The 25,829-nt window shown below is 40.9% G+C and overlaps 1 protein-coding gene across 1 annotated transcript in view; it reads left to right on the forward strand.

Annotated features, from left to right (window-relative positions):
- Positions 1-345: 345 nt before the first annotated feature.
- Positions 346-25,829, forward strand: part of LOC115402290 (uncharacterized) — a 28,936-nt gene continuing 3,452 nt past the window's right edge. Inside the window, exons 1-4 of the mRNA XM_030110803.1 lie at positions 346-531; positions 4,813-4,908; positions 6,541-11,142; positions 23,973-24,079. Of these exons, the coding sequence (XP_029966663.1) occupies positions 6,572-11,142; positions 23,973-24,079 (4,678 nt within the window). The 5' untranslated portion in view covers positions 346-531; positions 4,813-4,908; positions 6,541-6,571. The remainder of the gene's footprint in view (positions 532-4,812; positions 4,909-6,540; positions 11,143-23,972; positions 24,080-25,829) is intronic.

The raw sequence follows: 25,829 nt of genomic DNA on the forward strand, positions 1-25,829 counted from the left end.
CATTTCCAGCAGTGCACAGCTGCTTGATGGGTTCCTCCTCGATGTCGGTCATCACTATTCTGCCGCAACAGACAAATGAGCAGGATCATTATCTTTATATTTATATTAAAGAGTAAGGCAGGACAAATATCACACGTCGTGTCTGTTATCAACTGTTCCGAAAGACATAAGCGATGTCCTGCTTCATTACACAGATCATTCTTGACTCAATTCATAACCTGCAGTTCCCCCTCCTTCCACTGGAGAGCAGTATGATGCTGACTGTTCTTATGAACCACCCTCCTAAAAGTAAAAACTGAGGAAGCAGCTTTTCCTCTTCCTCTCTCTCCTGTCTTTGAATCGCAGAGGAAACATTTTATATCCTGCTGCAACAATGAGGAGTTCAGGCTTGGAGAGAGTTTATTATTAACGAGAGACTAACTGCTGCTGTGTGAATTTCCACCGTGTTTAAACGAACCGCGTCGTACGAGGAGGAGACTGATCAGCTGGGATTTCTGGAAGATCTGGAAAACAAAAAGTTACAAGGAACAGGTAAGAGGAGGTGTGCATGAACACATGAATCTGTCTTATATGGCCATGTTTCTTTATCCAAACAGAGGCAGTAGTTAGAGGTGTTGTCGAGGCGGAGGCTGTGTGTGGGTGTGTACACACACTCTCTCTCCTTCAGGTATATTGCATGACTCCAACAGCCTTCAGCTGGAACAAATGCTGCTGCGAACTTGTCGCCACGGCCCCACTCCAAGTCGGCCCCCGACCAACTCGACCCCAGCCCCCGATCAACTCGGCGCCGAAATTTAAATATAATAAAATATTAATTATACTAACTGTGACAATAACATGTGATAATTCAATTAAATTCTGTTTTACTCACAAATATAATTACAACAGGAATAGAACAAGAACAATAATAGATATAACTGTACAATATCACCCATGCTGATCAGAATCATACAACCAAAAGCAATCAAGTACAATATACATCCTTAAACCAATTCTCTCAATAACAATCTTTATCTGTCTGAAGAGTTTATGACTTCATTTAATTCTGTTTATGTCTATGTGTCCTCCATGTATGATGTTTATAATAAACTCGATCAGAAGTTGAAAACTGTTAGATTTATGATCACTTCCATGCGGCACACAGAAGCATGAATGGGGTGTCGACGTATATGACATCAGCTCATGCTCCAGCAGACTCATGCAACAACAATGCTTGTTTCTTTGGTTGTTGCTAAGGATGCACATGGTTAACCGTTTAACCGTTAACCGATAACGGGAACTTTGACCGGTTAATACTATCGGGTTTTTTTTTTTAAGCTCCACCTGGACCGGAGCTCTCCACAGAGCTGTGCGTCTTCATACAGCTGGCATTATATTACAGATATCAGTGACGGCGCTGCAGATGACACCTTAAGGGTGCTTTCACACCTACTCGTCCGCTAGAGTGGTTCGGTTTGGACATAAATTATTCATAAACGTTGCAGCTGTCAACTAGTTCGGTTGGCATTCACACCACTTGTTTTTGCAGATGAACTATCTACTATGAGCCTCCTGCCCCGTGGTGGCGCTGTTCACACAATAGTGTGTTTTGGGTGACGGAAGTGAACCCTGATTGGCCAGCATCTGTGACGTGATGCCCCACGCGGCTTGCTACGGAAGCCTCCGCTGACCAAAAAGCCTTCTCCACAACAGAGCGGACAGGACCGAGGCTGGTCGACATTCACACCAGCAGCGGACCGCACCGAGACTGCCTTCTCGAGGAGGTCTCGGTACGGTTCTTTGTCCCAGACCAAAACTAACTGGTCCGCTTTCAGACCAGCGCATACGAACCGAACCTGCAGGAGTTGGGGACTCCAGTCCGCTTCAAGCGGACCAAATGCTGTAGGTGTGAAAGCACCCTAAGTCACTGATCAATTCCAGTTGCCCTCATGTTGTACAGTCGAGGAGGGTGTGTATCTTTGTGCACATTTACACATGTGGCACAAAATCGACGTTACATTGAATATTTTTTTTTATCTCCAGACGCCACGGGTCATCCAGATTTACAGTGAAATAGTTGGGTATGAAGCCTCATCATCCAGATAAACATCAAGCTCCATCAGAACTGTTTAAAAGGATTTCAGAAGCTAAAACTTTATTTAGGAAATTAATTAGAACACACAAAGAAATCACCGGCGCGCCACTCTTGACATAATTTTAAAAAAACAACAGGAAATTAAAGCCGCAAGCGGCGTCAAAAGGCCCTCGCCGGCTGCTTACCTGACCCGCCCCGTTTTCTTCCATTCATTGATGTTTTTGAAATGCATGTGTATGCATGTGTCAAATTAGGCACATTTCCATGGTAACAGGTAAATTTGATCGAATGGGAGATTTTTCACTTGGGCCCATTAGAATAACATGGGGAACTTCAGTCATCGCCGCGGCAACACCGTTGAAATTACAATATGGTTACCATTGGCTTTTTTGATTGGGACCACATGAAGGATTAGTCACCCAAATTTCATTCATTTCTGACAAACTAATAATTTTACTCCCCATACAGATTTTATTTTGATTCTGTAGGGGGTGCTATAATGCCGATTGTCAAAATTTCACTCTCAATGTGTCCAGGTGGGAAGGGTCAATAAGTGTTTAAAATTTGCTTGAGATTGGATTTGTTATGTACGAATGGCAGCCATTTGTCACACTCAATAAATGGCAAAATTTGACATCAACTTTGTGGCATTGCCACGCAGAAACCGTGAACTGAAGATTTATGATTTGGATAACTTTTAATTGTGTACTTGTGGAGATGGTGTCCACCAAATTTCACCTCATTTGGAGAAGCGCACGATCAAAACGAACATTTTGTACGATGTCCTGGAAAACGCTGACTCAGCATTTTTAAAAATTCAATCCCAGATAGCTGCTTTCCTGCTGTTCTGAGGGCGGGGTCATAATAATATTTTTTGTTTGTCCCGACAAGGCGCATGTGTATACTGAATTTTGTGGCTGTACGATAAGGTTTATTGCAGACCCCCTCCCATTGACGCAATGCATTTTGATATTTGCAGGTGGCGCTGTAGAGCCAATTTTTAAATCCCAATATTGAAACATATATTAAAAATATTTTTTCGCCAGAACTGAATTTTGTTTGGTGAGTTTTCAAGCATGTTTAGGGGGTCAAATTCCAGTTTAAAGAGCAGAAGAAGAAGAAGAAGAAGAAAGAATATTTTTTGCAAAAACAATATGCGATTTTTTTTTTTTCCACCATTATTTCGCCCACATATTATATATTTCCGGAAAGGTCTCGACAAGCCCGACGCGTCTGTGAGGTGTTTGAGAGTGTGAATGTCTGTGGTCGAGCGCTATGCGCTCGACAAGTCATGTTTGTGTGTGAGAGTTTGTGTGTGTTTTTGTGCTTGTACGTGTTTATGTGTGAGTGCATGTCGGTGTGTGTGTGTCTAGACATGTTGGCCTATGTCTGTGGTCGAGCGCTGTGCGCTCGACTTGTTGTCTGTGTTGCAGAAACAATAGGCCCTTCGCCCTTGGCTGGCCAGGGGCTCATTATTGAAGCCTACAGTACTGTTAATTATATCTAAATCTTGTTGGCTTTTTTTACATTTTAGATGAGCATTTGCTGTCATTGTAAATCTGCAGTTAAGCGCCGGACAGCGCCGAGTCAGTCACTCACTCGGAGCGCACATTTCCGTGTCAGAATTTTGGGACGTTTGCGTGTTGGAATAACGGTATTTCGGAATTCTGATATGTCTAAATGATGGTGCGTCGGAATGTCGGAGTGGCAGTAGAGAACCACTCAACAGGGCGTTTAAAGGTCATCCATGCTTTGCGTCGCTTTGGCGCTCCACCGATGCGCACGCTCTTTCTCCCAAATCTGCGCTCAGCTGTGCGCGTTCAGGCGCACTGTTCCACACATCCTCGAGAAGCTTTTCCGGCACTACAGACCGTTTATCTGCTCCTTTATTACAGATTTATTTGTAGGAAAATTAAGCACATACGTTGTCGGTATGTTAACATTTAATATTAAAGTTTATTTAGGCTTTTTTTTTTCTTTTTTCTGATTCGCGGGGCGGCGCCGGAGCAATTCTGTCGGCAGACCTTCTCCTCCCTCCAGACAGTCTGTTGTCTCCGTCCACGAGATTTTCACTCTGGTGTGTGGAGCGATCAGGCTTGAGCTCCCTTCACTTTTACCGTCATATTTTGTTTTCTGTGGCGCTCTGGCGCATGCGTATACCGGCGCGACCTGTGGTTCTCTTCTCCACCTCCACCATAGCATTTATCTCATTCAGATGTTTCACTTTATCCTCTCACTTCTTGGTTTTTCCTGTACATTCTTAGATTTCAGCAGAGTTAAACTCTATGACTTTGGTGCTAGCAGTGATGCTCACCATGTTTTGTTGAAACTCTAACTTGAAGTCCACCATCATATCTTGAAGAGTGCAGATTACTTGTAAAATTGCAGCGTTTTGGTCTGCGTCAGAACGGGAGGTGATTTCGAAGACAAGGTTAAGCTGTTTTTCTTGCCCGTGATGTTTGTTCCCATGTCTTCAGGCCTGCAGTAATGGTGTGGGAAGAGTGCAGGTCTTAATTGAGCATTTTTAGGATTTTGCTGTACAAGATGTTTATCGTACGTCTGTTGCCTCCGCCATTTTGCCCAGCCAGCTGTGATGAGGTCGAGGGTTGTCAACATTAAAAAATCTTTCTGCATGTGTAATCTGTTACACCAGGGGTGTCCAACCAGTCGATTCAGTGCTCTGGAATTGATGTGGAGATTGTCAGAATAACTTTTCACACTGTTTGTCTTTCACTCAGCGCTACACAGCATCCATGTGATTCCATTACCAGCCTGGCAGATTCAGATGTGGGAGAATGGACCAAGACTACGTTGGGCTGACTGAGACTTTCGAGGTAGGTAGCAAGCTTTAAAGGCCCAGTTTACATGGGTGTTTTTTTTTCTCTCAATCAGATTGAAAACAATGGTATTGAATGCAGAAGCGCTCCACGTTAAATCCTCGTATACAAAGGCCCCGGCTGAAGTGCATTGTATGGCTTCCTCTCAAATGGACCTGTGACATGCGCATAAGTTCTCTGACGGAATTTTCAGATTCTGATCTGTAGCTTTGCTGTTGGCAGTCCTCGGCGTCAAGCAGAGTGTTTTTATCTGCTGGATATCTGCTCAAACAGTGTTTAAACATCTCCATTCTACGCTGCTCGAAGAGCGAGTGCTCTCCTGGCTGGCCTCCGTCCTGCGGGGCTCCACTCTGCTCTCCCGGCTGGCGTCCCGGTGTTTTGCCGAGTTATACACCATCAGCTGGCCTCCGTCAGTCTTTGAACATCTCGCTGTTGAGCAATTTGCAGGCTCTCCAGCGTTTACGCTCTCAGGGTTTTCATTATTATTTATTTATGAAAAGTTTTTCTCAACCACCGTCCAGTTTTTCTGCATGTGTTTGACTTTCGCAATTCTTACTTCCTGTTTATTGCACACATCATTACGTCACTTTGTACGAGGGAACGCATGCGCAGAGCGAATAAACCGTCCGGACAATCCTCTCCACTGTGAGAACTGTCACCTCCAGATGCCTCAGCACTGTCACCGCCTGCTGCTCTCCACATTGTACTGTCTCATAGTTTTTTCATTTGACACGGCCGCTGCTGCAGGGTTCGCTCGCTGGCTGTTTAGGCGGCGTGATGATGAGGCCCGAACCTCGGTCGCCCCCTGGTGGTTGGCTGATTGTTGGATTTAGAAAGTGCTTGATTTGACATGCAACAGAGCCCGCTTTTTCAATTTTAAAACAATCATGTAAATTTAATCGCGGCAGCCAAAATTGTGATTCGATTAATTACGTCACTACGTGACTACGTGAGGGAACGCATACGCAGAGCGAATATACCGTCCGTACAGTCCTCCCCACTGTGAGAACGGTTTATATGAGGTTCAAGCAGACAATCAGTTGGCATCGACTACATCGTACCTCGAAGTGGATCCACTCAGGTGTTCATGTAACACATTTACAATCCGCTTTATCTCGCAATCCAATTATTAAGAGGATTTTTTTGGCCCATGTTAATGTGCTGAAAGACTGTATTTTCATACTTGTAGATATGCATACAAAGTTCTTGTAAATGTTAGACTTTAACCTTTGGAGTTTTTTTTACTTTACACAAATAAATGTTTTTCTTCAGTAGTATTAACAATGTCCAACACTATTCCTGGAGACCCTCTGCCCTGCATGTTTGACTTTTCTCCCAGCTTCAACACACCTGAATGCATTGAAAGGCTCATTACTGGGCTGTGTTCAGTGCTTAGTGATGACGGAATCCTTCGATTTTGGTGTGTTGAAGCAGGGAGAAAGCTAAGATGTGCAGGACATTGGCTCTCCAGGGTTAGACAAACCTGATTTATGTGATTCAATTCAAAATTCTTTCTTTGACTGAGAATTCAGATCAGAAAATGTTGTGAAATTCTTATGTGGTGTAAAATGCGAAGCAAAATTATTCCTGCTATATTCTTGACAAGGTTTTTTCTTTGCTCAAATACAGGCACAGAAGAAATAGAAGATCTTTGGGATCAATGGAGATGGAAGAGGAAATTCACTGTCTCAAGGACAGAGGAAAAGTCAACGCAGACACAGTATGGCAATGGCGAATTTTTCATGCAAAGAAATATTCAACACATCCAGATCCATTCTTTTACAGTAATAAAATCGGACTGAATTTTAATGTTGCCTCCAGCTCTCACCCAAAACTGAATTCACCATTTGTGCCAAATGGCGTCATACTTGAGGTGTGTGAATTTGCTCGAACCATCAATAAGAGTCGCATGCACTTCATCCCAAACATTCTGGAAAACAATTTTGATCTTGGATTTGAGAATGATCAACAGCGGATGGATTTCACTGCTCAAATTCAGCACAAGCTGGAAGACTTGATCCGAAACCCTCTGAAAGATAAAAATGAAGTTTTTGCTCTTTTCGACACCTGGAAGACAGAATGTAGCAATAATGGACTGAACAAGGCAACAAGGACACACAAACCTCAGAGTTTCTTCATGGAAATTGAGAATATAAGTGAACTTGAACAATTATTGAAATGTTCCTCGGAAAAAGAGACAGAAGAGATATCAGCATCACACACGGATGGCGGTGATCAGAAAGATAACACTGATTGTTCAGGAGGAGAAATGAAAGAAGTCGTCAGTGAGGACATTCCTTTGTTGTTGTTCACTTCTTGTGAAAACATTGGTTTGAAGCTTGGCACGGGGACGAAACAAAGTCTTGATCCAGGCTTGTTAACAGAGAGAGTGATGTTGGAGTTGTTGGATTTTGCACGAGTCTTGACTGCCTCCTTCACCTCCATTGTCGTCAGTGTGTTGGAGCATAATTTTGAGCTTGATCTGAAAAGTCAAGAGAGAAGGAATGAAGTGTGGTTATTGATATCACAGATGCTAAAAAGGGGGAAACAAATTGCTTCCAGTAACACAAACTTCATCCCAGAGTTTGAAAATGAGCCTTTTTTCTTTGAGAGAAACCCATTAAAGAGAGCCTACGTACCAGCACTGTCGACAGTGGAAACCCTTCTGTCAGAAGAGACAAAGAGACAAAAGCTGGATTTCAGTGCTTCTCAGGAAAAGATGCCTCCTTCAGTCACAAAGTGCATCATGAGGAAGGACCAAGGACAACTGGATGAAAATGTAAACGGGAAAAGTCTCTCTCACATCAATGAGTTGTGTTCAAGTACAGAAGAGGAAGATGAGCATTGCCACATGTGCCCAGAAGACGAGACACTCCAAAATATTCCAAATAAATCTGACATGAACCATGAGGAAATGGAAGCAGAGACCAACATGTGGAAGTTTCGTTCCAATTATGTGAAAAAAATCCTACTTGCGCTCAACAACAAGCTTTGCTTAGACCGGCGAGGTGGAACATTGGAGTTTGACATTGGATGTCGACCCCCCAGAAACGCCAGTCCAAAACAATTGACATCTTCTGTTCTGTACAAAGTTGTTCATTTTGCATTAGCAATGAGTTCATCCCAGCAGAATGTCCTTGTGGATATTCTAGAATACAACTTTAACTTAGGCTTGCAGAGAGAATACCAGAAAATAACATTTACATGTGAAGTCATGAAAAGAGTACAGGAATTATTGGCCCGTGATGACAGAGATAACATTTTGAAAGAGGTGTTTGTTTTGCCAGGTTCTCTGTCATTGAGTAATGTGAAGTGTGAGAGTGATGACAGTGTTGATTCTGAACCTGAAACTTCACAGACAGCTTCAGACCTTTATCCATTCTGCAAGAAGATTGGTTTGAAGCTCAATGTGAGTTTCTGTCACCCAGATAAAAAGCTAGAACTCCACAAACTGACAAACGGAGCAATGATTGAGGTTGTAAACTTTGCAGAAAAATTGTGTGGAAGCTACGAGCAGATTTGTGTTGATGTCTTGCGGCACAACTTTGATCTTGATTCACAGATATCAGATTCTGATCTTGCTCAAAATATTCTTTCACAGGTTCCTTTTGCCATTGAGGAAACTAATCTTCGATGTTTTTTCAAAAAAACTCAGCTTGCAACCAGAATTGATTTAAATGTCATGGACTCTCAGAGGAACACATCTTCACAAACATGTACTGTGAGTTCAGTTAAAGCAGAGATGAACCAGAGTGCAAGTCAACCCGGTGACGTTGAAGCACAAAATGATCCAGAGTTGGTGTTGTGGAAACTCCGAGCCAACCAAGTTCAGCAAATCCTCTCAGTGCCCCACGGCGACCAGTGTCCACTTTACTCTTACAGCAGATGTAAGACATTAGGCATTGATTTTGATGTAGGATCTGGATTGAAACGTCGTCTTGATCCAAAACTGTTGACCAATGGCATCATGTGTGAAATTGTATCTCTTGCCACAAAACTTGGGTCATCCACAATGGATTTCATGACAGAGATTATGAAGTATAATTTCAATTTGCACTTCAACAATGTGCTTCACCGCAAAGCTTTTGCAAATGCACTTCATCAGAGAATGATTGAAATGAATTTTAGGAAGCCCACAATCATGCTTCTGAAATCCCTTTTTGAGCTGCCCGATGAGAAATTCATTCATGAAGTTGAACCGTTTGTCTTCAAAGGTCAACAGAATGGTTACCTTTGTCCTGCCAATTGTTCACATACTGTGACGAATGTTGCCTCTGCTGTTGCAAACAACGAGGAAAAGAAGTCTGCAGTTGCTCCAATGTCCACTTTCCCAGCAACAGAGGTGATAACAAAGCAATACCGTCGCTCCAAGAAAGCAGGTTTAAGCCTGTGTGTGGATAACGCTCACCCAAAGGTTAAACTGGACAAATATGCACTGACATGTGGTGTTGTGCAGGATGTGTACAGCTTTTCTAAAAAACTTTGTGGAACAAAGTTGAGAATTGTTAATGATATTCTTCAACACAACTTCGACTTGGACCATCAGAGTCATGTGGAAAATATTGCTTTTCATTTTATCAGCAGACTCAGGTTATACAGTGGAGAGCCTCACTGGTTTAATGAAGTCTTTGACATGAAGCCCAACCCTAGAGAATTTAAATTGAAAGAACCACCTCCTGTGCTAAGTAGTGAAAGGAGGGAATCATCTCAAAGAAGGAAACAGGTAATGCAAAAAGCGAAGGAACTGATTGCTCAGAGACAACAAGCAAAACAGATGGAGGAAAACATCAGTTCTCATCGCAGTGATTTGAGCACCAGTCAGTCAGGAAAAGACTACATGTGCCCTGTGGAAGAGGAAAGAGATTCAGAAAATGATGTGGATGCTCATCAGTGTGTCAGTCAAGCCAGGTGGGACTTTTCCAGTGGAGCACAGATGAATGATGTGGGTAAACATCACCTCACCACCAGTAATGCTGCATCGACTTTGAATGGAAACACATCTATGAGGCCACAAAGTCAGCCAGATGAAAGCCACTTGGCAGGTGATGATGAAGAGGAACATGTTCCAAGAAATTTGCCAAATGGTTGTATCATAGACCAAGAAATGGATCCAGAGCTCAAAATGTGGAAATTGCGTGCCAACCGTGTGAGGCAAATCCTCCCATTTGTGAAAAGGATGTCCGTTCAGATCTTCAGTTGTAAACGTGTCACTGTGGAGTTTGATGTTGGCTTTCAACCTAAAAGAAACTTGAGTCCTGATCATTTGACCAACTTTGCGCTTTTTTGCATTGCTCTGTTTGCCCTTGAGATGAATGCATCCCAAGAAGAATTCATGATGGAGATTCTTAAAAATAACTTTGACTTACACTTAAACAACGACAGTGAGAAATCGTTTGCAAGTGAAGTCATAAAACAAGTAAGAGAGCTTGTTAACTGTGGGGAAGCAGCTAAAGACTTAAAAGAGGTGTTTCGACTTCCAGGCTTTGTGTCATTCAGTGATTTGAACCATCAGACCAGCAGCAGTATTGAATCTGAACCACACCCCACATCAGAAGAATGTGATGTTTCTCCGATGGCTGCTCCAAGTCTGTCTGCTGAAAATGAACTGAGCACAGCGACTGAAACTTCTCAGAACAATGTGGATCTTTACCCATTCTGCAACGACATTGGTTTGAAGCTCACCGTATGTGGCTGTCAACCAAACCAAAAACTTGATGTTAACAAACTCACCAAAGGAGCAATGATTGAAGTTTTGACTTTTGCAGAAAAATTGTGTGGAAGCTACGAGCAGATTTGTGTTGATGTCCTGAGGCACAACTTTGATCTGGATTTGCAAGATGCAGATTCAGATCTGGCAAGAAAAGTTCTTGAACAGGTTCCTCTTGTTATTGCACAAATAAATGTTGAGAACAATTTCAAAAAATTTACATCCCGAGGAAAATTTAACCCAATTGACATAAACTGCCGGAACAGTCCAAGTTCAGAATCATGCAATACTGGCTCCATCAAAGCAAATATTGACCACAGTATGATTATCCACAGTGACATTAAAGTGCAAAATGACCCAGATTTACTGCTGTGGAGACTACGAGCAAATCGTATTCAGGAGATACTCTCTGTGCCTCATGGAGAACAATGCCCGTTTTACCCATACAAGAGATGTGTGAAATCAGGCATTGACTTTAATGTAGGATCTGGACTGAAACGTAATCTTGATCCAAAGCTGTTGACCAATGGTATCATGAGTGAACTTTGTACTTTCTCTGGGGCACTGCTGTCATCTGTAAAGCATTTCATAACAGAAATATGGGAGTACAATTTTCATCTAAATTTCAAAGGTGAGTTGCATCGCAGTGCCTTCACCCAGCAATCTGTGAAATCACAAAAAATGTTTTCTCGACAGGCAATCTTACGCCAGCTGTATGAGTTGCCTGATCCAACCTGCATAAAGGAAAAAGCTCCATGTTGCCGTAAATGCTACCAAGATCGACAAGACGATCCTGGCAACGTGACATGTAGTCGTCCACATATCATGACTGACCAAGCCACTGCTGATGCTCACTGCCCAGAACGAAAAACTTACGAGGCTCCAATCGCTACTTTCCCAGCAACTGAGATTCTAACGAAACCCTACCGTTCCTGTGCGGCTGTAGGACTAAGCCTGTGTGTGGACAGAAATTACCCAAGAGGCAAACTGGACCAGCGTGTGCTGACTAAAGCAGTTCAGAAGGAGATTGAGTTATTTGCCACAAGACTGTGTGGAACAAGATTGAAGAACGTCAGTGACATACTTGAACACAATTTCCAATTGGGCATGCCTGATCAAGTTCCAACTCTGACACATCAGTATTGCACCAGAGTAAGACCAGATGCTGGAGAACCCATGTGGTTTGATGAAGTGGTCCACTTGGAGTTACTTTCTCCCAAAGACAATTACCAAAAGAAAGACGTGTCTGTTGATCAGCGACATGAAAGGAAGGAAACCCTCAAAAGGAGACAACTGGATATGCAAGCAAAGAAGAAACAGAGGAAAGGTCCAGTTGTAAAAATCCCATATCAGAGGACAAATATAAACATGGATCCCTATCCCATTTGCAGAGAAATCGGTCTGGACTTAGAAGTGTCATCACAGTCTGGAGAAAAAGAAAAACTGGACCTGTCACTTCTGACAAAATCTGTTGTGTTTGAAATCCACAAGTTTGTGTCAAAGAAGTCATATCAGTCCTATCCTAAAACTTTGTATAACATTTTAAACTACAACTTTGACATAAGGTCTCAACATCACAGAAAGCGGAAATTTTCTTTAGACACTGCATCCAAATTTGTGAAGTTTGTCGATAAAAAAAAAAACAGACGTGTGGAGGAAGTCTTCAAGTTACCTTTTGTGATTTCTAAGAAGTGGAGGAAGTCAGCTGCACAAGGTCACCCACGTACTGAAGGTGAGCATTTATTAAATCCTGAGAGAATCACGATGATGCAGCATGGCCTCCTGGGTGCAGACTGGTCCTACGAACATGTAGACATCAAAAAGGAGATGGATGATCCACCAAGTTATGTACCAGAAATGAACTCTGAAGAAAACTATCCATCTTGGGATGATGCCAGTGGATATTTGGACTATAAATGTAATCAAGATTTAGTCACAGTTAAACCTGAAGAGTTCTGTGGAAATATGTACTTGACAGAATGTCCATCTGGAAAAGTTGATGTCAAAGAGGAGCCACAAATAGAAGGTGTTGAGGATTATTCCCTGTCTGCACCACAAGTGTCTGATACACACCAGAATATGTCATTTTACCATTCGGACCAGTGCATGATGGAAACAGTATCCAGCACTAACACTGTGAAGTGTGAACCTCTGCAATACTCTGTGGTGATAATCAAAGAGGAGGAGCAGGAGCATGTGCCAGATGAATGATATTAATGTGAGCCAGTGCAACGTCAAGTTGACATCAAGTGTTCATGTAAAAAGTTTACACAACCAGCAGGTATGAAGATGTGTGAGCAGCAGAGTCAACTGGCTGATATTTCTTTCGCCTTTGTTAGATTTTGTTTCTAAAAAAATCTTGAATACTCAGTTTCAGCGTTATTTGTCTTGAGTTTGGAATGGTTAAAGGGTGTGTTTGAGGCTTCACGACAGTCAGGATCATTTTGAGCGACTGTGCCAGTTATTCAAGAGGAAGTTGTACCACTGTAAAGGGTTCAGCTCATTTCTTTCTTGTTCTTTGTATTGTGATCTTGTCATGTATGTAAATTTAGGTTCCATTTTGAATTTGTTGAGTTTGTAAAATCTGTTCGACTTTCCGCATTTTTAACAGTTTATTCTGTTTTTATTGAAGTGTGTTTGTACTCTTCCTGATTATGTGTTCAGCATTATTTTGAATGTTTAGTTAATTTTCAAACTCCATGAAGATAGACGGCTGTGAATTGGAATGATTGCCTTTTGTATTGTATAAAGTTTTGAAACGATCTTTCCCCCTCGTGTGTGCTTGTCTTTTTTTGTTTTTGTAATGAACTGGGTGTCATGATTTTACATTGTCCAGGTTATTGTGATTGTGCAAGATAATGGATCATCTCAGAGGAGTCTTCTTGTCGTAGGCTGGTTGGAAAGTGGAGGACTTTCATCCTCCTATTTCTAAATATTCTCTCCAACTTTAGTCCCTCCACAAAGCAGATGTTCCACTTGGTTTGAGTAGTTCCCAGTGGCTTTCAGTTGTCATGTAAGCATCAAAATATCAATGAAAAGCCAGCAAATCTGAAGTCAAGTGGGTGAGCCTTCCATATGAAAGTTTTATTTGATTTGCAACTTAGTTTTATTCTGACTTTGTCGTTTTTTCAGGGTTGTTTTGAAACCAGATTTTACTTGCTGCTGCTAAAAGTTCTCCCTTAACTAAAGCTTTTTATGTCCGTAAACACATGGGGTCAGTAAAAGTTTCACTATGTAAAAATATGTTAAGGCAGTGACTGAGATATATATCCATCTAGAATACCATACAACAATCGCAGTAGTTGCATGCTGATGATTTGAATAATGATGAAGACGCAAATAAAGAATGGGGCTTCGAAATAACCTCTTTTTTATGTAGCTGAATATGATTACAATGCTTATATTTTGGCAATGTTTGTTTTGTGTTTTTGCAATTAATTTAGCTCGACTTCCGATTTTGGTGTTTCATGCTTTTATTTTTAAAACACCGCTTCCTGCTGATGTGACGACGACAGTGACAGGTGTCAGGGAGGTTGAAACGTCACGGAGAAATAAAACTGCACTTTTTCAATTAGGTAAGTTTTGTCAATCTGTTTTTAGGTAAGTAGGAGTGAATTCTCTTACTGAGTCACTGATATGTAATGTTTTATTGTAGCCTTGTCCATTTTGGTTTGACAATCATTCAGCAAGCTTTATTTATTAGGTTTAGAAACAGTTTGAATCTGAAATGAAAAAACACATACAAACACACACGAAGGAGGGTATCTATTCTGAAGAGGTGTGATGAAAAACTGGGAACTCAGTGTGTCAATCTCAGCAGCTTGTTGATGAGAAGCTAATTTCCAGCGGTGCACAGCTGCTTGATGGGTTCCTCCTCGATGTCAGTCATTACTATTCTGCCGCAACAGATAAATGAGCAGGATCAATATCTTTATATTTATATTAAAGAGTAAGGCAGGACAAATTTCACACGTCGTGTCTTTTATCAACTGTTCCGAAAGACAGAAGCGATTATGGAGGGTTCGTAACCTGCAGTTCCCCCTCCGTCCACTAGAGAGCAGTATGCTACTGAATGTTCTTATGAACCGCCCTCCTAAACGTAAACACGGATTTTCAAAGAGGAATTAAGTAAAGAAGTAATTCATCAGTTTTCCCTGAATAGTGTGGTGTATAGTCGGAATGGATTAATCTCATACCTTGTTTTAACGGGGTTAATAAAAAGAATTAAGATTGCTCTTTGATACCATTCTGTAGCGACAGGAGGCGGTAATGCGCCACAAATCACAAAGAAGAAGAAGAAGAAGTAAAAACGGAAGAAGCAGCTTTTCCTCTTCCTCTCTTTCCCGGCTTTGAATCGCAGAGGGAACATTTTATATCCTGCTGTAACAATGAGGAGTTCAGGCTTGGAGAGAGTTTATCATTACCCAGAGACTAACTGCTGCTGTGTGAATTTTCACCGTGTTTGAACGATCCGCGTCGTACGAGGAGGAGACTGATCACCAGCTGGGATTTCGGGAAGATCTCCTGGAAAACTAAAGAAGTTACACAGAACAGGTAAGAAGTGTGAATGAACACATGAATCTGTCTGATATGGCCATGTTTGTTTATCCAAACAGAGGCAGTAGTTTGAGGTGCAGTCGAGGCGGAGGCATTGTGTGGGTGTGTACACACACACTCTCTCCTTCAGGTATATTGCATTACTCCAAAAGTCTTCAGCTGGAACAAATGCTGCTGCGACGTTACCTGTGCCAAGGCACAGCAGCTCAGTACATCCTCATTTCTTGAAGCCCGAGGGCGATTAAGTCGCCCTCCAAATCAAGCAGACGACTGAACATCAATTCAGCTAAAATAAACAACACAGCAGCATCAGATCTAAGGTCCCAGTAATGCAACAGCTGCCCAGTAAGCAGACTTTACCTTTACATCGCTCTCCTCTATGTTTTCTCGGCTGAGACGTAACCATCAGACGGGTGATTCAATGTGGTTTGGCCCGTTTTGGATCTCAGTTTGATTCTCACAAATTCCATTTTTGAGACTGAGTGCTCCCCACTGGCACACAAAAAAGTCAGGTCTCAGTGCATTGTCAACCTCTGAGAACACTGAGTTTCTTTTGTCTGAGAGTAAACCCTGTTCACACACCATCGAAGGGTGTTTGTTCGATTGGTATCACTTCAGCTCCAGTTTCAACTTTTGATTTTCCAATTTTTCACCACAAAAGATGCATTCAGCTCTTGTTTTGTTCTTTGCTCAGATGAAGCCAAATTCTATCTACATATGGAAACTTTCACAAATTACTTGGTGATTTGGTGGCTGCTTTTGCACATTTTTTGAGAGGCACCCAGCTGCAGACAAGACGGTGGCCGCCATTTAATCCATACCGGAAGTCCATACCGGAAGTCCATACCGGAAGATGTTCATCCACACCAGATCGGCTTTGTGGAAGTTGTAACTTATTGCTTCTCTCGCGAGTGAAGAAACTTTTTGCCAGGGGTGTTTGGTTCTCCCCCACACACAAATCCTTCACGTGTAGCCATTGTAACCCCGGTTTTTTTCTCGTAGTATAGAACATTCCGACGGTTCTGAACGCACCATCCGCTGGTTGCAGAGACGCAAACAGACGTTCACGAGGATTAAAAAAAAACCAAAAAAAACAAAACAAAAAAGAAAAAAAAACCGTGCAGCTGCTATAAATGTGCGTCTCTGCGGAATGGAAGCTCCGCTCCGACCAGTGAGCTCTTTTCTCTGCAACACCAATAATTAACCAAATAACTAATCAATTTAAAATGTGATTAATGAGAGATTTCACCTTGTATGGAAGAACCTTTGCTAAAGCAGAAGGAATATCACAATCTGTTTATCTGTTATTAGCAATGGAGATGAGCCCAGATGTTCTTAAAAAACTAGACAAGATTTCATTTAATTTCATCTGGAAGAACAAGGTCTACTATGTAAAAAGGGAACTCGTGAAATAAGAGAGCAGACAGGGGATGGAAGGATGAAGTTTTCATTTAACAATGCATTCAAAATTAACTATGTCGATTTAATAAAACAGGACCTCAATATATCTAGGCTATTGTACCTCAATATATATGTATCAATATATATATATTTGTAACCTATGTACCCTGTGTTTATATATGAAGAGTATGTAGATACAACAAACTGTCTGTCCTATCTCCTTCTCCTTCTGTCCCCTCAACCCAACCGGAATAGCAGAAAGCCACCACCTCTGAGCCTGGTTCTGCCAAGGTTTCTTCCTGTTAAAAGGGAGTTTTTCCTTTCCACAGTCGCTTATGCTGCTCATGTGGATCTGTTGGGTTTTCTCTGTAAAAGTCTCTAGAAACGCCCATGTTGTAATTGGCACTTCATAAATAAAGCTGAATTGAATTATATGGAATGCTATACCAAAATATATATATTTAATATGGTGGATGAATTCAGTTCCTGCTTAAATGTAATTATAAAATACAGAAAAACCCCCTGCGCTCTATAATTTTCACAAACAGGTGTTGCTCTCCTGGAGGCTGATCTACAACCAGCTGCACTCTGGAACAATGAAAGTATCACACACTAAAACACAACTTTATTTTTCAAAACCTGGTTTGATAATGGGCAAATCAATTAATAAACGAACTAGGAGAAATAATCAGTTATCACAAATTAATCACTAAATACAAAATCTCACTTTCACAAATGGAATATTGTTTCAGTGATACCAAAAGGCTTGATTCATCTATTAATAGGATCAAAATTCAACCCACAAACTCAGAAAATTGAAAAGCAGATATTAATAAATGGAATGGATATAAATGAATGTTCAAACAAATTGATCTGAAGCAGTATTGGGCCCACAGGTCAACCTGCAGCAACATCCTATACTGGAACTCCATATGTGGTGAAATAGACTGGAACCAGGCCTGGCTGGCTGGAGAACAGTTCTGCATCAATAACAAAATCAAAGAAATAACCTTTAAAGCTGAACTTTGCAACTTTTTTACCTCAATAAATGTCTTTCAGAATCCCTGTGGGGGTAAACAAACACTTGTCACGGTGATTCGTCTGTCCCTTCACTCTCCCCGGGGTCTGAGTCCTGAAAACAGCGCTTGCAATTTCAGAGGAGCAGACCGACGACATCTCGCTGAGGACGTTTACGACAGTGAGCTTTCACAGGAGACCAGTAGGTGGAGCGCTAAAGAAAATCTTGCATAGTACTCGGGGTGTGCGATATGACGATATAAGATCGTTAAGGATTTTAACGTCGGGAAGATCTCATAAATCAGAAAGATTGTTAAATCGCCAGCACGTTCTCTTCCTCCTTTTTTCACCTATATATAATATTTTTTGGAGTGATGATGTTACCTGAAAGCTTTAGATAATATCAACTAAATATTCCCTCTAGTGCAGTTATCCACATACATAATAGATACATGCGGAGCAACATTAACGATGATTTAAAAAAAAAAAAAAAAACGCAACCACAGCCAGTTTTATATCCCATTAAAACTGCTAAAAAGCTATTTGATGTTTAGTTTTTTGTGTTACAAAAGTGTACTTTATTGTTCTTTATCTTTTATCTCATTTTTAAAAGGAGATAAAAGTTTAGATCTCTGAACCAAAAATAGTTCTCAATTAGCTGTATTATTCACTCAGGTTATAGATATTAAAGTTAAATTGTTTTTCTTCTAAATTGTTGTCCTTTAAGTGGTAACCAGCTAAGTTTGCATTTTTTTTACCCTTTTTAATAATGTATTTGGTGTGTTTAGTTTTTGTGTTGCAAAATTGCACTCTACTGCTGTTCATTACTTAAATTGTCTTTTTTTTTTCTTTTAGGGTTTTACATGTTTAAATACGTTTTATATGTTTAACATTGGGGAAAAAAATGGTCAAACTTGCAAATTAGTCGAGAAAAATCAATATAAAAAAGAATCGTGATAAAATCGTGATCGTGATATTAATTTAAAAAAAATCGTGATATGACATTTTTGCCATATCGTCCACCCCTACATAGTACTGCTTTAAAATCCTTCATAATAGCTATCCAGCTAAAAAAAAAAAAAAACATTGCAAAGATTTTAGTTCGCCATAGACTACAACTGCTGTTAATGTGCAAATGAGATGGAAACAATACAACACATTTTCAATCAATGTGGTTTTAATAAAACTTTTTGGACCAAAGCTGGAGTCTTTTTTTAATTTTTTTTTTTTAATCAAACAGAACCTGTAAAGAGGCTGTCAAGACTCTGGCTTTAATGGAGAAGTTCTGCCCCATCTGATGGATCAGTAAATCCCTTGTTTGTTGTTTCCTTTGCTTATTGTTGTTTTTCTATTTTATTATGAACGTTAATTTTGTTTACTACTTTCTCCCCTCGTGGTATAATTGGATATGCTTAATGTAATAACGTGTGAATGGTGTGTGTGTGTCTAAATGTTTGATGTTTGTTTGTACTGTTTGTATTCTATAATCTCAATTAAAAAAAAAAAAAAAAAAAACACCTCCGCAGTGAAATTCCGGTATGGACTTCCGGTATGGATTGCAAATGGCGGCCACCGTCTTGTCTGCAGCTGGGTGCTCTTGCTTTTTTTGGCCTGTGTTGGCCCACGGGTCTGAGGTTTGACACCCCTGCCATAAAATGAAGTCTTGTATCCATTTCTTCTCCCTCATTGTCAATCAGTAGATATGTGGCAACAGCATAGCTTCTTTCATAGTGTGAAACAATTACTTCTGGGTTAGTGCCATGGCAAAGTCCAGGTACCCTCCTTCTCAGAATCTTAACCCAAGTTAAGAATAGTCTGCTGCCCCCACCCCCCACCCCCACCCTTTGCTAAACCTTTTTTTTTTTTTTTTTGCACATACTGCAGTTACGCTCCACCATCTACACCTGGGGGTTTTGTCTGCATCCTTAAAAAAATCCAAATAACATCCGTACTTTCAACTTTGTCAATTTTATGTGGGGAAAGCGTCTCTGGAGCTCTGACCTCACAGGAACGTTCTGCCACGTTTTCAGAAGCCAAGCATCATAAACTGCACATGCACGCCTGTAGTATCACTGTGAGTTATTCAAAGTGCATAATCAAACATGGTTTTAGTTTGAAACAGTAATAATAACCTTCACAAATTTAGTTTCTCATACAGGACCGCTGTATTTTCCTCTTTTTCTTCTTTGAGAATGTTCAGTCTCGCGTTTCATTTTCTTTTGTGTCATTCCACCTCTGTGGTTCTCTTCTCCACCATAGCATTTATCTCATTCAGATGTTTCACTTTATCCTCTCACTTCTTGGTTTTTCCTGTACATTCTTAGATTTCAGCAGAGTTAAACTCTTTGACTTTGCCGGAAGTAGTAATACTGACTGTGTTTTGTTTAAACTCTAACTTGAAGTCCACCATCATATCTTGAAGAGTGCAGATTACCTCTCAGATTGCAGCGTTTTGGTCTGCGTCAGTACAGGAGGTGATTTTGACGACAAGGTTAAGCTGTTTTTCCTGCCCGTGATGTTTGTTCCCATGTCTTCAGGCCTGCAGTAATTGTGTGGGAAGAGTGCAGGTCTTAATTGAGCATTTTTAGGATTTTGCTGTACAAGATGTTTATCACACGTCTGTTGCCTTCGCCGTTTTGCCCAGCCAGCTGTGATGAGGTCTGGGGTTGTCAACATTAAAAATTTTTTCTACATGTGTAATCTGTTAGACCAAGGGTGTCCAACCAGTCGATTCATTGCTCTGGAATTGATGTGGAGATTGTTAGAATAAGTTTTCATACTGTTTGTCTTTCACTCAGTGCGACACAGCATCAATGTGATTCCATTACCGGCCTGGCAGATTCAGATGTGGGAAAATGGACCAAGACTATGCTGGGCTAACTGAGACTTTCAAGTGAGGTAGCAAGCTTTAAAGGCCCAGTTTACATGGGTGTTTGTTGTTTGTTTTTTTTAAGCGATACTTCAACATTTTGGCAAATTGGCTCATTTAGCACAATTCCTTAGTCATTTCGAACGGCATACTTAATTTTTTTGTGAGGGCGAGCTATTGTTTATTCAGAGGTTAGTCTGGGAAGGTTTTCGGGACGGATACAATGGAAGTGGATGGTATTTTTGGTTCCCCTCGTCAAACTCCTCAAATACAAAATCCAACAACCCCAAAACACTTTGGTGGACACGTTATAATCCGCACATTCACTACGCTGTGGAACATCAACAAATAATATTGTAGCGTTACGACACTGAAGCAAATACTGGAAACTACTTTTTCTTTTGAAATCACTACACCCAGACGCCATGTTTAGTAAGTAGTTCCGTTTTAGCAATCTTTGCATAAACAACTCAATCTCATAATTTACCATTAATATTTCACAGCGTAGTGAATGTGTGGATTATAATGTGTCCACCAAAGTGTTTTGGGGTTGTTGGATTGTGTATTTGATGAGTTTGACGAGGGGGAACAAAAATACCGTTCACCTCCATTGTGTCCGTCCCGAAAACCTTCCCAGACTCACCCTTTTTGTCAAACACTGGCCAGTTTTTCTGCATGTGTTTGACTTTCGCAATTCTTCCTTCCTGTTTATTGTGCAGAGATAATAAACCGTCCGTACAGTCCTCTCCACTGTGAGAACGGTTTATATGAGGTTCAAGTGGATAATCAGTTGGCATAGATGACATTGTAGCTCGAAGTGGATCCACTCAGGTGTTCATGTAACACATTTACAAGCCACTTCATCTTGCAATCCAATTATTAGGAGGATTTTTTTTGGCCCATGTTAATATGCTAAAAAGACTGTATTTTCATACTTGTAGATATGCACACAAAGTTCTTGTAAATGTTAGACTTTAACCTTTGGAGTTTTTTTTACTTTACACAAATAAATGTTCTGCTTCAGTAGTACTAAGGATGTCCAACACCATTCCTGGAGAGCCTCTGCCCTGCATGTTTCACTTTTCTACCAGCTTCAACACAACTGAATGCATTACTGGGCTGTGTTCAGGGCTTATGATCAGAAAATGTTGTGAAATTCATATATTGTGTAAAATGCAAAGCAAAATTATTCCTGCTATATTCTTGACGTTTTTTTTCTTTGCTCAAATGCAGGCACAGAGGACATAGAAGGTTTTTGAGAAGATCAATGGAGATGGATGATGAGGACATTTGCGGTCTCAAGGACAGAGGAAAAGTCAACGCAGACACAGTATGGCAATGGCGAATTTTGCATGCAAAGAAATATTCAATACATCCAGATCCATTCTTTTACAGTAATAAAATCGGACTGAATTTTAATGTTGCCTCCAGCTCTCACCCAAAACTGAATTCACCATTTGTGCCGAATGGCGTCATACTTGAGGTGTGTGAATTTGCTCGAACCATCAATAAGAGTCGCATGCACTTCATCCCAAACATTCTGGAAAACAATTTTGATCTTGGATTTGAAAATGATCAACAGCGGATGGATTTCACTGCTCAAATTCAGCACAAGCTGAAAGACTTGATCCGAAATCCTGTGAAAGATAAAAATGAGTTTTTTTCTCTTTTTGACACCTGGAAGACAGAATGTAGCAATAATGGACTGAACAAGGCAACAAGGACACACAAACCTCAGAGTTTCTTCATGGAAATGGAGGTTCTAAGTGAACTTGAACAATTATTGAAATGTTCCTCGGAAAAAGCAACAGAAGAAATATCAGCATCACACACTGATGGCGGCGATCAGAAAGATAACACTGATTGTTCAGGAGGAGAAATGAAAGAAGTCGTCAGTGAGGACATTCCTTTGTTGTTCTCTTCTTGTGAAAACATTGGTTTGAAGCTTGGCACGGGGACTAAACAAAGTCTTGATCCAGGCTTGTTAACAGAGAGTGTGATGTTTGAGTTGTTGGATTTTGCACGAGTCTTGACTGCCTCCTTCACCTCCATTGTCGTCAGTGTGTTGGAGCATAATTTTGAGCTTGATCTGAAAAGTCAAGAGAGAAGGAATGAAGTGTGGTTATTGATATCACAGATGCTAAAAAAGGGGAAACAAATCGCTTCCAGTAACACAAACGTCATCCCAGAGTTTGAAAATGAGCCTTTTTTCTTTGAGAGAAACCCATTAAAGAGAGCCTACGTACCAGCACTGTCTACAGTGGAAACCCTTCTGTCAGAAGAGACAAAGAGACAAAAGCTGGATTTCAGTATTTCTCAGGAAAAGATGCCTCCTTCAGTCACAAAGTTCATCATGAAGAAGGACCAAGGACAACTGGATGAAAATGAATTCATTGTGCAAGAAAGTGAAGCGGAAGAAGAGACCCTCCAAAATATTCCAAACAACTCTGACATGAATCATGAGGAAATGGAAACAGAGACCAACATGTGGAAGTTTCGTTCCAATTATGTGAAAAGAATCCTACTTGCTTTTTCGAAGGAGCTTTACCCACACTGGAGCTTCGAACGTCTCGAGTTTGATGTTGCATCTGGGCCGCCCAGAAATTTCAATCCTGAAAAATTGACGAGTTTTCGTCTGTACAAAGTTGTTCATTTTGCATTAGCAATGAGTTCATCCCAGCAGAATGTCCTTGTGGATATTCTAGAATACAACTTTAACTTAGGCCTGCAGAGTGAACACCAGAAAATGACATTTGCGCATGAAGTCATGAAAAGAGTACAGGAATTATTGGCCCGTGATGACAGAGATAACATTTTGAAAGAGGTGTTTGTTTTGCCAGGTTCTCTGTCATTCAGTAATGTGAAGTGTGAGAGTGATGACAGTGTTGATTCTGAACCTGAAACTTCACAGACAGCTTCAGACCTTTATCCATTCTGCAAGAAGATTGGTTTGAAGCTCAATGTGAGTTTCTGTCACCCAGATAAAAAGCTTGAACTCCACAAACTGACAAACGGAGCAGTGATTGAGGTTGTGAACTTTGCAGAAAAATTGTGTGGAAGCTACGAGCAGATTTGTGTTGATGTCCTGCGGCACAACTTTGATCTTGATTCGCAGATATCAGATTCTGATCTTGCTCGAAGTATTCTTTCACAGGTTCCTTTTGCCATTGAGGAAACTAATTTTCGATACTTTTGCAGAAAAACGCAGCTTGCAGCCAGAATCAACTTAAAATTCGTGGACTCTCAGAGGAATACATCTTCACAAACATGCACTATGAGTTCAGTTAAAGCAGAGATGAACCAGAGTGCAAGTCAACCCGGTGACGTTGAAGCACAAAATGATCCAGAGTTGCTGTTGTGGAAACTACGAGCCAACCAAGTTCAGCAAATCCTCTCAGTGCCCCACAAAGACCAGTGTCCACTTTACTCTTACAGCAGATGTAAGACATTAGGCATTGATTTTGATGTAGGATCTGGTTTGAAACGTCGTCTTGATCCAAAACTGTTGACCAATGGCATCATGTGTGAACTTTACACTTTTGCCACAGAACTCGAGTCATCCATGAAACATTTCATGACAGAGATTTTGGAGTACAATTTCAACCTGCACTTCAACAGTACATTTCACCGAAGTGCTTTTGCAAACTCACTGATGGAGGCAGTCAGATTGATGAATCACCAAAGATCCACAGTCTTGCGACTGAAATCTCTGTTTGATCTGCCAGATGAGAGATTGATTCAGGAAGTGGCACCAATTCACAAGTGCTGCTTTGATAGTCCACATTCTATGGTGAATGTTGCCTCTCTTGAAGCGAACAATGAGAAAACAAAGTCTGGAAATGCTCCAATGTCCACTTTCCCAGCAACAGAGGTGATAACAAAGCAATACCATCACTCCAAGAAAGCAGGTTTAAGCCTGTGTGTGGATAACGCTCACCCAAAAGTTAAACTGGACAAACATCTACTGACATGTAGAGTTATGCAGGATGTGTACAGATTTTCTAAAAATCTTTGTGGATTCAAGTTACAAATTATGAATGATGTTCTTGAACACAACTTCGACTTGGACCATCAGAGTCATGTGGAAAATATTGCGATTCATTTTGCTCGAGGAAGTTTCTACGATGGAGATCCTACTTGGTTCCATCAAATCTTTGACATCACGCCCAAATCTAGAGAATTTAAATCGAAAGAACCACATCAAGTTTCTGTTGAACAGCGAAATGAAAGGAAGGAAACGCTCAAAAGAAGACAACTGGATATGGTAGCAAAGAAGGAACAAAGGAAAGATCCAGTTGTAAAAACACCATGTCAGAGGACAATCAGAAACATGGATCCCTATCGTGTTTGCCGTGAGATTGGCCTGACCTTAGAGGTGTCGGCACAGTCTGGAGAAAAAGACAAAATGGACGTGTCACTTCTGACAACATCTGTCGTGTTTGAAATACACAAGTTTGTGTCAAAGAAGTCATTTCAGTCCTATCCCAAAACTTTGTATAAAATTTTAAACTATAACTTTGACATCAGCTCTCAACATCACAGAAAGCACAAATTTTCTGTAGACACCGCATCTAAACTTGTGAAGTTGGTCAGTAAAGGTAGAAAGAAAGGTGTGGAGGAAGTCTTCAAGTTGCCTTTTGTGATTTCTGAGAAGTCGATGACGTTGAGAAAAACACAAGTGAAGAAGAAAAGAAAAGACTTGTTCAAGGTGAACTTTTTGAGTTTAAGGAAGTCAGCTGGACAAGTGCAATCAAGTGCTGAAGGTGAGGGACCATCATATTCTGAGAGAATCACTGTGATGCAGCATGGCCTCCTGGGTACTGAACAGTCCTACAAATATGTAGACATCAAAGAGGAGATGGATTATCCACCAGAAATGGACTCTGAACAAAACTGGCCATCTTTGGATGATGCCAGTGGATATTTGGACAATCACTGTCATGAAGATTTAGTCACAGTCAAAACTGAAGAGTTCAGTGGAAATATGTACCTGACAGAATGTCCATCTGGAAATGTTGATGTAAAAGAAGAGCCACAAATGGAAAGTAGCCAGGATTATTCCCTGTCTGCACCACCAGTGTCTGATACACACCAGAATATGTCATTTTACCATTCAGACCAGTGCATGATGGAAACAGTACCCAGCACTAACACTGTGCAGTGTGAACCTCTGCAATACTCTGTGGTGATAATCAAAGAGGAGGAGCAGGAGCATGTGCCAGATGAATGATAATATTGTGAGTCAATGCAACGTCAAGTTGACATCAAGTGTTCATGTAAAAAGTTTACACAGCCAGCAGGTATGAAAATGTGTTAACAACGAAGTCAGCTGGCTGACATTTCTTTTGTCTTTGTACGATTTTGTTT

This window comes from Salarias fasciatus, chromosome 15 (assembly GCF_902148845.1).
Source record: "Salarias fasciatus chromosome 15, fSalaFa1.1, whole genome shotgun sequence".
Classification (NCBI taxonomy): Eukaryota; Metazoa; Chordata; class Actinopteri; order Blenniiformes; family Blenniidae; genus Salarias; species Salarias fasciatus.